A 13,552-nucleotide genomic window follows, 5' to 3' on the forward strand; every position below is an offset into this window, starting at 1 on the left:
GACAAAAGTTGATGCCTCTCTAGCTTTGTCTGGCTGCTGATGTTTGTGTTTTCTAATGATTCACTGTAGCTATGAAGTGTATCAGTCTTATTCTAAAACAACATCATCTATTTGTGAGCCCACCACACAGTGAGGTGATTAAAATAGAAATAACTGGATCATGCACCTAGAAAAAGTGAGTGCTTCATTCTAGTTCCAAATCTGTCTTTCTCTGAAGCAGTTAATCCTTGGCATTTTACAGGCAAGTACCGCTATTTCTCTTGACCTCTTATATGTGATGCTTTTCTGAAACACTTGATCTTCTGAAGTGCCATTTTTAATCTTGTAAATACATTTTCCCCTGAACAATGCTCTGAGAGGTAATCAAGGCTGGGGGGGTTTGTTTCTCTCTGGTCAGCAGAGCCATTAGTAACTCAGCAGTCTGCTGTTTTATAGGAAGTTTTAGTTGATAAGTAGATGCACATTTTCTCTGGTGTTCCTTTCAAAAAGCTCCTAGTGAGAGATTGGCCTTTCAGCCTTCAGAAGAATACAGAATGATGGAAAGCCTTGGGTGACTTGCCTAACTTCTTTATCAATTACTGTGTTAAAAATATATTCTAGTTCCTGTTTTTCCAGCTGGCCCCCATCACTCTTTGTAGTTTCTTTACTATTTTTATTCTTCAGTTGTTCTTGACTTCCAGTGTTACACTTGGAACTTTGCTCCACAGTCATACATTTAGTTCCAGGAAAGTCTTTTTGTGTAACAAATGCACTTTTTTTTTTCGTTTTTCTTGTTTCTTGTTTCCTTCAGTTCTGCCTTAAGTACTTCTCCTTTAATAATGGTCATATCCTTCAAAGATGGATGTATAAATGTGTAACTTTTATTTTTACCAGATTATATATGTTCTTTTAGATACACTTTAAAAGAACCATATGGTAGTCATTTTAATAGCTGTGGATGTCAATATTTGTACCCTTTTTAATAGAACCTATGCTCCTTATTTCCTTCTTTGTATCTGCTTGTGGAAATAACTTTCTGCTTAGGTAAGTTAGATGTCTTTAATATTTCATCTTTAACATAATTCTGTTTTAGGTGACATACCCTTGTCCTCAGAGCCAGAAGTAGGGTGGTCCCCATTTCCTGGTTTGAGTTTGTAGCTTCTCCAAGACTTGAGGATTGTGGGTAAAGTAGCACATACTGTATGGAACATTTATTTTTGAATAAGACACTAGTCTAACTGATCCAGGAGATATTATTTTAGCTACCATGCCCCTGTGCAGAATTACAACCAACTTGCAGTGTGGCTTTTCCTTTTGTCTTCTAGAATGCCTGCATCTCACTAAAATATTCAGAATGACAATGTTTTATTTATTTTGTGTTTACCTCTCTATTTTGAGAGGCTTATTTACTAGAAGTGCTCCCATTTTTCTCTAAATGGATTTCTGTTAGATGCTCAGGATCTTGCAGGATCAGACAGGTTAAAACCTAAAATGTTAATATCTTATATTTGCTGCTCCTCTCAGTGGTGAAACTAGTAGCTAACTTTCTGTCATAGTGTTCCCAACACTGTATGTTACCTTACCCACCAGGATGGTGCTGGAAAGCAACTGACATATTCTTAGAACCAACAGCAAAAATAATGTTTCCTTCATCATCTTTTTTTCCTATCTCTATACCCTTCTTAAAACACAGTACACACTTGGTCTTGTAGTACTATGTAACTCTAGAAGAGCACACTCTTCTAAAGGTATGTATCATCTGTTTTTATCCAAATCAGCTGTGAATCCCGTGAAGTGAGTTGCAAGATTTTAGGATCTGCTTCTGCTTTAGTATGGCTAGTTTAATATGACATCTTCTAGGAACCCTCTTTAGAGGACTTGCTGTCATACCTGACCAGCCACTAAAGCCAAATAAGTTTGCAGTGCCTTGTAACCTCCTGTGAGCTTGATAAGGCCTTTGTGGTACTCTTGCCCTCTGTCCTATCTGCTCTGAAGTAACCTACTGCAATTAACAAAAAATAAAAATAAAGAATACAGCAAGTCAGTACAGATAGTTCATGTTTTCTCAGTGCTCCAAACATTGTTTTCTTCTGCTACATGAAGATGGTGCAACTTCCAGTGTCAGCCTTTAAGGGAAGTAGTAGATGCCACTCAAACAATTATTTAGCATTTCTATTACATGTGAGTGTCTAACCTCTGCAATTTAAATTGGATTGCACAAAACGTGATAAAATACTGAAAATATGAATCAATTGGCTTGGTGTGATATAATTTGATTCTTCTGAACTTATATGGTTTACTGGTGCTGGCTTTGATAATTAAATGGCTTTTCAACATGGTCATTGTTGACCTAATTCTATTGGCAGTGTAGTCAGTGGGAGTTCTAATATTGACTGCAGTGGGAACAGTTAGACCAACAGATTGCATTAGAAATCCCATGCTGTGTGTTTAATTTCACTTCCTGATAAAACAATCTCTAAATATTAAAGTGAATTCTTGCCAAGACAGAAAAGCAGAACATGGCACTTTTTTTGTCTTTACTGTCTTCTATATCCAGTTATTAATGCAGTAGCCAAGTTACCAGATGAAAAAGAATGCCTTTTTCTCCAAACTTTAGGACACAAAATTTTGTATCTCTTTCTCTGTTTTCAGAGCTGGCGTTGCTGGTTGATTAAATTTACATTGGTCAATTTTTTCTCTCAACAAGCAAACAAGACAATAGAAGAAAAATCCAGGGGGATTTGACTGCCTTATCCAATTTAGGATAAAGTTGCATCCTTCTTATGCCCTATTAAATGTCCATCATTCTCCTGAATGTTTGGGAATTACTTTCTTTTCATGCTCCATTGTAGGTTAGTGTTAATATTATTTCTCCCCTACCAGCTCTTATTCTCTGTTTAATTTGTCCCACCATGGTATCTGAACAAATGATGAATAACCTGAGTTTTGAGCCAGACCTCAGAAGTTATTTTGACCATTTGTTGGTTCTTACAGTTTTCCTGCTGAGACAAATTAGTCTGTTAATAATTAGAGTATTATGTTTCCCTTATCACCTTGCTGTGGTTTATTTCATTTACTTCAGCAAGGTTATTGAGTTGCTTTATAGAAGAGGCTTTTTTTATGTAGACACAGACACACACACACACACTGAGGGATTTGCTTTCCACTTCTGCAGGTAATGTTAATTAAACTATCCACTGTGAATCATTAGCTAATGAATCTGTAGGTAGTTGACACTAAATAGAAAGTAGAGCATTAGATCTTCATCAGTGCTTTAGGGAGCCTTGAAAACTTCTGATTTCTTGCTGGAGTGCTTCACGATGGCACTGCAGTGTGCTAACATCTGCTCTCCTCTCTCTGTCAGCAGGCTGTATGTGGTACAGAAATAACACAAAGTGCCACCCATTTTCTCTGATCTGTAGGGCGTTTTTCATGTTCCTTTTTAGAGGGTGTAGAAATAATCTTCAGCTGGCACCAGGGTAATAGCAGTTCTAGCTTTGCAACACTAGACTAGGCACTCTTGCATGTAGTTGTTGAGCATGGGAGTTTAGATATAAATGACTCTATAAATTAGTAATTCAGAGTAATGTTTAGTAATATTCTTCTTTACCTCAGGGGAGTGTATCTTACACTTCTACTTACAGTAAATAGGAATTCTAGCATTCTTGCAGGATAGCCACTGTTTCTTACTCCCTGCAGTTTGAGTTATAGGGCAGGTGGCCATTGGGACATGGGTTTTAATTTTTTTTAGGGAATGTTAAAAGTATATGTCTGGCTTTTGAATTAGTAGAGGCTGTCTCTGTCATGGTGAAAACTGAAAAAAAAAGTCTAGTGTATATTTTTCCCTTTTAGGCATTTTTCCATATTGTCAGGAGATTGTGTGCACAGTAAATAAATAGGGAAGTACAGGATGGACTTCTCACATCAGGAAGTCGCCTTGGTTAGAAAATGTGTCTGAAAATGTTTTTGTGGATGCTAAGACCTGTGGCTAGTAGCAATTTAACTTGAACAATTAGGTCCTCTCGGTCTCTTGATTTAGTCTGTAGACTTTGACCTTTTATCTCCTGTTTGCTGGAGCTAATTCCTCATTCCTTTTGAAACCTGCTGCTGAGATTCTCTTCAGCTGGAGAGTTCTGTAGAGTGTAGTCCTGCTGTTGTTCCTCTTGCTGATATTTGTCCGTTTCAAAAGTATCTTTCAATTCTAGTAAATGTCCAAAGCAAATGCAAACCCTGAAAACGGTTTTGTTGCTTTTTGCCCAGAGCTGCATATCAATGTTGTTTCAGAAGCTGCTACATGGAGGTTTTTAAAAAGTGTTTATTGCCTTCTGCTAGCTCTTACTGTGTGGGGCAACACCTGGAACATGACACTTTTTTCCTTCGGTCTTTTCTCTTTAGCAACAAAAGTTCATATGTCAGCACTCAAGTGTGCAGGATTCCTTCTGGTATTGATCTGCATCTTAATAGGCTGGAGCCTGTGTTAAAAGAGCAGCAGTGGCTTTTACATTTCTGATCTCAGGAACCCTGCTGGTTCCACAAAATCCTGAGGATGAGGTGCTGCTTTGGCTGTGAACTGCAAATGCTGTATCTACAGTGGGAGGAGAAATAGAAGCTTTGAGCTTGGATTTAGATTTGGTTTTGGTGAAATAGCTTGAAATGCTAACGAGCTTTGCAGAAGAACCTCTGCTTTTGTGTTCCTGGGTTCCTCAAGTGTGTGGGAAACAGCCACGTAATAGACTTTCTTCTCAGCCCACGTTTCTTGCTCACTAACTTCAAAAAAGCAAAATGAAAAAAAAATTATAAAATGCACAGCTTGCTGGAGTGGGTTAGAAATGTGCTGCTAGTGCGTTGCATAAGGAATATTTAGTTTCCTAGTGATTTCAAGGCTCTGCAAGTAATATTCTCCCCACAACTGCTTGGGAAGGAGACAGGGCTGCAATTACAGATGGGGATTTGGAATCCAGGGAGAATAGAGTTGTTACTTGTGCAAGGTCATACAGAGAGTAAATTTCTGAACAGAGAAGAAAGTACTGTCAAGGTCTCTTTCAGAGCTCCAGTCACTAATGGAGTCTCATTATTTTCCTTGCAGTTTAGTGCTGTATAATTACAGGTGCCTTGTGGCCTAGGAATGCAATTTCATGAATTTTGTGTGATGGGGATTCTGAAGGTTCTCCAGTTTGAACCTCCTGCTTGTTGTACAGCTGTCATTACCAAAATCAGACTGGACCATCCATGAGTTTGTCCAGCTCCTGTCTTGAGACTTATAAGGATAGCAGTTCTGCAGCCTCTCTGTGAAGCCTGTTCAGTGCTGCACTACCCTCCTGGGGAAGTGCCTTCCTGTGTCTGCTGTAGGACAATAGATACTAGAGCCTTTCCCCTCATTCCCCAAAGCCCAGACATTTATTGTGAAACAGAATGAGATGTTGTTAAGGTGCAATTTTGTCTGATACTACCTAACATTTCTGATTTAACTGGAAAAGCTTACGAAAAGTGAGATAGTTTTAAGATCTGATGGCACTTAAACTGGACCTTCAGGGAAGGAACACAAAAGAATAATCTGCAGATTAGGCTCTTTTGCCTGCACTTTTGGGAATGAAAATGTGAACTTTAACAGATCTCTTTGACTAACAGAAGGTTCTTCTGAGGACTGGGGTGAGCTTGCTTTTTGCTCTCCTGGTCAAAATTCCGAGTTTTCACTATCATTTGTTCAGGTGCTGACATTGATTCATTGACTCTCTGTTGTTTTGTTGATACTTTTGAGACACTGTGAAACAGTGAAGAAAGTGGACTTTAAGGTTACCCTTATATAAAACTATCAAGAGGATTTGGTGCAGTTACTTGTATGAATAGGAAACATTGGAAGCATAAGAACCATTGAATCTCTGTAGCATACTCAGGTTGACGAGGTGATGTCATTGGTGTCTTGTTTTCTTGGAAAATACTTTTATTACATAGTATTTTTAATGTACAATAATTTTCTTTCTTTTGCTGAAGGGACAATGGAGACCGATCCAGGCACCGAGCTCCCCGGAATGCCCGCATGTCTGCACCGTCACTGGGGCGCTTTGTCCCGAGGTAAGGCATCCGTGTGTGAGGGCTAAAAGGGTGGAAGTCTTGGAGGTACCAGTTGCAGTACAGCTCGCTGGTGCTTTCAAGTGTATTCCTTTTCTTGCACAGGGCTTCTTTATCCTTAGCGTGCAGTTTCTGGGACTCCTGGGATGGCATGTTAGTATGAAATGCTTATCCTGTGATGTTTGAAAGATAGCATGGTCTTAGTGCTTTTTACTTACAGGTTAAGGTCACAGTGTGAAGGCAGAATAGGAGAAAAGAATCTGATCAGTGATTCTCAGCACAATGTGCTGGTTTGAGATTAGGAAACTATTGTGGGAGGTAGAGGATTTGTTTAGTGCTGATCTTTGCAGCTACGTTGATCAGAGGAGGATCTAATCTGTAATTTACTTTTTTGTTTGAAGCAGGGAAGCAGTTGGCTAAGCAGAGGATTCCAACCTTCCCTTTACTGTAGTCTGCTGGAATGTAGTCATATTTCCTCAAAGTAATTGCAGTTGCTCTTCAGAGCTGTAGTACACAGGATGGCTTTCTCCATGTTTTTACTCTCTTTGTTTTGCAGACGCTTCTTGCTGCCAGAGTACTTGCCTTATGCTGGGATTTTCCATGAACGGGGACAGCCTGGCTTGGCCACCCATTCCTCTGTCAACAGGGTCTTGGCAGGTAATGAGATTTCCTTGTTTGCAGTTGTCATGTATATTAGTAGTGTTTTCTCATGAATCTGAGCAGAGAAGGATTGATGAGGAAAATTAATTCCAACTTTTGAGGTTCTGTGTAAGTTGTCTGAAGCCAGAGAAGGGACTGTTGGATTGATGTAGTGAGCTGTCATTCAAGTGCTTGAGCATTGCAGATTCCATGCTTCAGGTATATGTGTGGAAGTGTCTGCATGAATTTGGGACGGGTGTTAACAATTCTCCCTTTATTTAACTTCTTTCCCTATTCCTAGATGTCTTTTTTTAAACAACCTGACAGACTAATGATCAGCTTGCTGCAGGTCCTTCTAATTGAATTATAGGGTGCCTTGTTCATGTTCCGGCTAGGAAGACGCACACAAGGCAATGTGGGATTCAATTAGGATCTTAATAAGTGCATATTAAAGAACTCAGCTGCCACCACATACAGCACACAGGCATTTGGGAGCCTTAGAGGGCAAGCGGAGGTGGGGGAAAGAGGAGGAGGAGTATGGCAGTCTGGCAGTTCATGAATGAGATGGTTATAGATGACACATATCTTGAGGGTGAGTCTTTTCTGGCTGGGTCTGAGTTGCTCTGTAATTAACCCCAGTGCGGGGGAGTCATTTTGAAGCTTGGGGAAGAACAAGAGGTGATGTATGGACAGGTAGTTGGGATGTGGTTTTCCTACTTCCTTTACGTAGTCACAGGACCATCACTGAAAGAAGTGCTGAAAGGTTTCTCAAGAGGCTGCATGACCCTTTACCTTATCCTAAGGCACAATCATCTGTGCCTAAACCATTTATGACAGGGTTTATCTAACCTTTTTTTATTGGAGTTTTCCCAATCATTTTGGGGTAGAACTGTTGCCAGTTTTGCAGTGCTGGTTTAGTATGGCAGTGGCCTTGTCTTTGATAATAGATTTCCATCATCTTCCAGACTTCTGTCTCCCTGGACATTTTGGGTTGAGTGGTTCCTAGTGCTGTTTCAATAATTGTAAGAACTCAGCCAAAGGCTCATCCTGAGCGCATCTGCTTGTATCCCTTAGGAAACAGTGGAGCTAACCTGTAGCATCAGCTGACACATGTACTTTGCTGTGCTTGCTGCCTGTGTGGGCTTTGGCTGTTGGCACGTGGAAGCAGCACACTGGCAGAAAATTACTTGCTGCCAGGCAACACTGCAGAGCTCTTGTGTCACCCAGATTTGCTGGAGTCACCTGCCTTCATCCCTCCTCCAGGCCTCCTTGCAGTTTGCTTGTTCCATTGTGGCTGGGAAATAGCCTGGCTTTTTCATCTATGCTTTTTGGGGAATTTGAGCCCCAAAACACGCATGCTTGCTGTTTCCTGCATGTTTGCCAAGGAAAACAAAGGGAGACTGTAAAAGAAAAAGAAACTGTAATAATGGGAGTTTCAAAAAACAAGATCAATCTTTTCTGTGTGATCTGTGAGCCTTTGTAAGGCAAGGTTTGTTGGCTCTGGCAGTGTTGTGGAACCTCACACTGGAATAGCTGGGGCTCCACAGTAAAGGCTTTTATTGACTTAAATATAAAAATAATTCTTCCAAAGCAGTAACTGCTTATGTTATGTTGTTTGAATATTTGGTTTCTTTTACTCATGCTTTCAGCTTTCAAAATGTTTTTTTTATGTCCATGTTTCAAAAACTTGTTCGTATGTTGCAGAGAAAATGAGAGTTGAAATTGCAAGTATTAGGGGGAGGCATGACAGACAAGAACTAGAAGATGAGGTTGCAATTGTGGAATAGCCAGAGAAAGTCTTACATTTGATATGTCGGTCAGCAGCATTGTCATTTTCAGTATTGTATTTCAGAGCCATTGAAAGTTACAGTGCTGATAGTATATTTTCCTTTATATTTAGCCTGTGCCAAGGCTTGTGGTAGTTCTTTCTTCAGTATCATGGTGAAAAACCTCTGTTCAGACTCAAAAGTACTTTAACCCTGGCCTAGTAGTTACGGGTGAGGTTGACAGCCTTGAATGAGGAAGAAATCAATCATCTATTTTCCCATTAACATAGGCTAATCTAAGCTTGAATGCTTTGAATTACTTCATTCTAGCATGTATGCAGACTGTCATTTTTGAATTATGTTTAAAGGCAAAAATGCCAAATGTATTTCTTATGTAACCTCTACAGCATTTGAGAAGAGATACCAAAAAAGCCCTGTATTGCTAACCTGGCAGGTTTTTTTAAGCTGACAGTAGACTTCTGTGATCAAGTATAAGTAAGGACTGCTGTTTGGGAAAATACATCCAATTACACTTCTGCTCCTGTCCACTGCCCCATTTACTGCTATATGCTGAGAGGAAATCAAAGGAGCAGATGGAGATCTTAGTGTGTGAATTACTGTGGTGTGCTGACTAAATTTCTTAATGTCAGAGCTATTGCTGTCAGGTTCTGTCCATTTACTTTCAGCTCTCTTCTTTATGTGAGCAGCTTTCTGTTGTTTAAGTGTCATTCTCATGCAGGTGTAACACAGACAATCGCTACACACTAGGGAATACTGCCTTGAGACTAAATCCTTGGAGTCAAGTTTAATGAACCCCTAAAAATTACAGGTTATCTATGCAGATGGACTAGCACAGCAATGCAATGGGTTGGGCAGAATGACTAACATGCCAGGCAGAGCTTAGGTCAAATCAGAGCCCTTTGTACTAGTCAGGGGTCTGGTGGCCATCCCTGTGCCAAGGCACTTCCAGGCGAAGCATGGGAAAGGTGGCAGCAGATGGGTAGAGTAGGTGGGAGCCCAGGGGGAGAATGAAGCAATACCAGTCACCATGACAGACAGGGACATCTCCATGCCAGCAGCCTAATTTGCATGGAGCACTGGATCAGCAACTCGCCCCAGTAGCACCTGCCTGCCTCCTTATCGTGTGCAGTTCAGGCCTTTCAGCTGATACAGAATGCTGCATCAGTGTGCTTTCTGCACCGAGTATAACACCATGTGAAAATATATTGCATCAACATTGTTACCTTTAGCATTGAAACTTGTAATCACACCAAAAAGTGTTGGTAGTTTGACAAGTTATATTTTTCTGTAAAGTCTTCGTTGATTGGCAGTAATTACACTGTCCTCCTTTAATCCTTTATTAACTGAGTCTTATATCAGCTTTTTCATTATTTTGTCTGGAATCAATGTCAGGTTGACAAGACTGACAGTCTCATCCTATTTCAACCTTTTAAAATACTGGTATAACACTAGCATATTTTTCAGTCTTCCATTTTCCCCTTTACTTCAAGACTCATCAAGAAACCTGAGCTCTTTTAAGGCTCTTGGTAGTGTGGGCTGCAAGTCACCCTCTGCCCTCTCTTCTCCTTGGTGAACTGCCCTAAGTGATGGAATTGTGGTCTCCAAGGAAACATCCATACAGTGAAAGCTAGTTCAAGTGGTTGTTTGCTAAAGTGGTGATGAAAGCAGTAAATATATTTTGATTTCTCACTTTGTAAGGCTGATTAATTGCATGTGGCAGTATAGGTGGAATACTGCATCTTGGGGCCATTTCAGCCTTAGAGTCTCTTGGGTTCTCTGCCATTTGTGGGCCAACAGAGTGGGAGTTTGATTTTTGGTTTGGTTTTCTTTCTTTTTTCTTTTTTAAATTATTTTTTTCCCTTCTACACTTCCCAGGAGATACAAAAGAGATGTTCTGGAGGATGAGGTTACACCTTTTCTTGTGTGAGTTAGTACTGCTACAGAGCTCAGCAGCGTTAATATGTCCAAGGAACACACAGCTCAGTGTTGTGTTTACTACCTCCTATTGCTTTTTTGAAATGTTTCTGTAAGCTGAGTATTTCTGCCCACTGTTTTGTTTGCATTTGTTGTTTATTTGTTTCTTTGGTTCATTTATTTGTTGGTTTTGGTTTGGTCTCTTTTTTTTTTTTTTTTTTTTTAATAAATTTCTCTTTGTCCTAAGTTGCACTGTAAAGCAGGACACTGTTAAGTTGTGATGGCCAAGTTAGAGATATTTTTTGGCATCTGGTAGCACATACCAGGATGTCCATTTTAATATATTTTTTTAAATCAGTAGATACATTTAAAAGAAAAGGTCTGCATCATTGCCACTGAAGTGCTTGTGACCTCTTGTTCTCCTCTATGAACTTTTGTCTCAGACTTTATAGTAATTGACTGCTTTGGGATGAACAGAGACATGTTAATGGTATAGTGAAACAAAGAAGGCTTTAGTTTCAGTTCAGTGGAAGCTTAGGGGAAGAACAGAATCAGTGTTTCTCAGGAACTTTGCAGGAGGCTTTAAAAATTGACACAAATGTCATTTTGTTGGCATTTCTGTTACTCATTAGGAGACCTGCAGATTAAAGTTTATGGTAGAGTTACCTAGCTTTGTGAAATGCTTCTGTCTTGCCTCACTTTGTTTTAATAGGCTTCCATTCAGTTATGTGTATCTCAACAAACAAATATTTTTCCTTGTGTGGTCGTAGGTCATGTTTCTCTGTTCTGGCTTTGCCACCAGACTTTTATCTGCTTAAACACAATCCAGCACAGTTGCTCTGAGTCTTCCACCTTGTGAGGAGATCCAGATTCATCAGGGCTTAAGGGTTGAGTGATGCAAACTCTATATTTACAGTTTGAGTGATTTCGTTGCTATCTCAGGGTAATAAATTCAGACCAGAGACTGAACACGTAAATGTAGTCAAAGTATGAGCTTGATTACAGATTTTTCCATGACCCACACCTTTTCAGGGTATAGCCTGCCACAAGAGCCATAATGGTTCAGCTTTGGATATTTCTGCTGGAGTTGCCAAAGGAAGCTGTCTATAGCTTTTTTACACTGGGTGAGGCTGAGGCTATTGATGAAGCTAAGAATCAGTTGATCCCTTTAATGGGAGTCTAGAATTTCAAAGTGTGAAGTTTGGCTGTTATTTTCCCAAATCCCATAAGCTATGTTGTTCTTCAAAGCTTTACTTCCTGGCACAATTCAAAGTCATGGGTCTTCTGGTGAATTTCTGTACTTCAGCCAGCAGCTGCTAAGATGCAGTTGTTAGAGTGTATGAACTTTCATCATGGTGAAAATCAACTAAGATGGATAAATGTCATCTTTCTGGGATGGGAAGGATGTGCTTGAGCATGTGCTAGTTCTCCTAATAAGAATTAAGGTTATGGCCTCTCACCAGTGACATGTAATAGTTAAGGTGCCTTCTGGTGCACATTCCCAATCTGTTAATCGCTCTATCTGTATTTAGGGCTAATGTTTACAAGTGAATGGCTCTAACCTAAAGCCAGCTAAATGGATATTGGTGAGCCTGCTGTACATGCAGCTGCAATAGAGTATTGGTTGCCATTGCAAGTAGAGTTAGTGCTACAGTAACCTTTCACTTCTGCACTAATGATAGAAGTGATCATGATAAAACCACGTTGAAGCAGATCTCCAGTTCCTCTGGCATTTCAGGTGTGATTGCCTCCTTTGGCTCAAGTTATCTTGACCTAATCCTGTTCTGTCATGTACAGTGTGCTGTTAATTCTGTTCTGAGACACTCCCATCCCTCAAACGTGCTTGTAGTGATGCACAGCAGTGCAGGGTAAGACAAAGATAACTTGAGAGCTTCAGAAGGCCAGCAAAATTTGATGGGAAGACACGTTGCCAGTTGTCTCTGGTGTACCCATGTTTTTCTCAGTATTAGTAGTTATGCATTTTCTGTCTGAGTTCTCTGAGATTTGAGTGCTATTCTGAATCTGTACCTTCAGCTGTCCATCACTGACTTATTGATATTGGCTTGCTTCTGCCTTTTCATCCGAGACAACTGTGTGAATTTGAATTAGTGTCCTGATCTAATCCTGCTTTTCACAGTAGACAGTTCCGTAGAATAATAGAATCAATGAACATAGCTGTGAGGCTTTCTATGCTGCATGTTTCTGTTATAAGTCTATTTGGTACTGCTAAATATGGAAAGATGTGAACCTTTGAGTAACTTTATTTTTATGGTCTTTCTGTGATCTACGTCAGTGGACACTAAATGATATAAGAGGCTTAAAATATGCCTCAGATTCTTCTGTGACTTGAGAGCTATAGATACTTGTCACCTTCATCACAAACTTGAGAACAGTTTATAATTTCTGTGCAGCCTTTCATGCAGAAAGGTAAGGAAAAAAGAGAGGCTGTATAGCTGAATTGCAAATAAATGAACTTCTTACAGGAGGGAAGGATGGAGAGTGTCCCTTCATGGGACTGGTGAGGGGTGTCCTCAGAGATGCTGATTTCCACAACATGGTACTTAAGCTTCTGAAGGCAATTGGATTTTGGAAATGCGGCGAAGACTTTGTGTGACATCCTCTTATCTAAGTGTTCACTTAGAAATTTGCTTCATGTATTCTAAAAACACACTTGCAGCTCTTGAGCTTTCACGAAGGTTAGCATCTCAGCTCTTATCTGCCTTTATCTCTCACCAGCTGGTGTTTTCCTAGATCAGCCTTCAACCATGAAAGTTTTTAATGTTGCTGCTCAATTAGAGTCGAGTATCTCATAAATAAAATCTCGTGGTAGTTTGGTGTACTATGTGCAGAATAAAGGCATATACTGTGAGTTAACCTTCTTGTAGTATTAGATCCCTTCTTGACTTCCAGTTCATGGCTTCTGTAGCTGTGGCTACAGGATTATACCATATCATGATTATGGTCAGAAGGGTGAACTTCTTAGCATACATTCTTCAAATGAAATCTCTCTCCCAGAAGATGGAAGACAGTTTGTTAATGCTTAAAAAACAAGTCTAGAAAATAACTTGAAATGTTCAACTTTGTGGTGACACTGGGATCAGGTAGCTGATCCACAGATGCTATGTTCTTCCTAGCAGGCCCATCTTTATAGTACTTTAGTAATT

At 39.9% G+C, this 13,552-nt stretch overlaps 1 protein-coding gene across 5 annotated transcripts in view; it reads left to right on the forward strand.

Moving 5' to 3' along the window:
• AMBRA1 (autophagy and beclin 1 regulator 1) overlaps nucleotides 1-13,552 on the forward strand; it is a 128,206-nt gene that overhangs the window by 43,655 nt on the left and 70,999 nt on the right. For 4 of the 5 annotated variants that reach the window (XM_014881837.2, XM_088166885.1, XM_014881835.2 and 1 more), the window contains 2 exons: nucleotides 5,968-6,051; nucleotides 6,605-6,705. In XM_014881837.2, the coding sequence (XP_014737323.1) occupies nucleotides 5,968-6,051; nucleotides 6,605-6,705 (185 nt within the window). The remainder of the gene's footprint in view (nucleotides 1-5,967; nucleotides 6,052-6,604; nucleotides 6,706-13,552) is intronic. The other variant, XM_088166884.1, reaches the window with a different exon arrangement.

This window comes from Sturnus vulgaris, chromosome 6, assembly GCF_052056855.1.
Source record: "Sturnus vulgaris isolate bStuVul1 chromosome 6, bStuVul1.hap1, whole genome shotgun sequence".
In the NCBI taxonomy this organism is placed as follows: Eukaryota; Metazoa; Chordata; class Aves; order Passeriformes; family Sturnidae; genus Sturnus; species Sturnus vulgaris.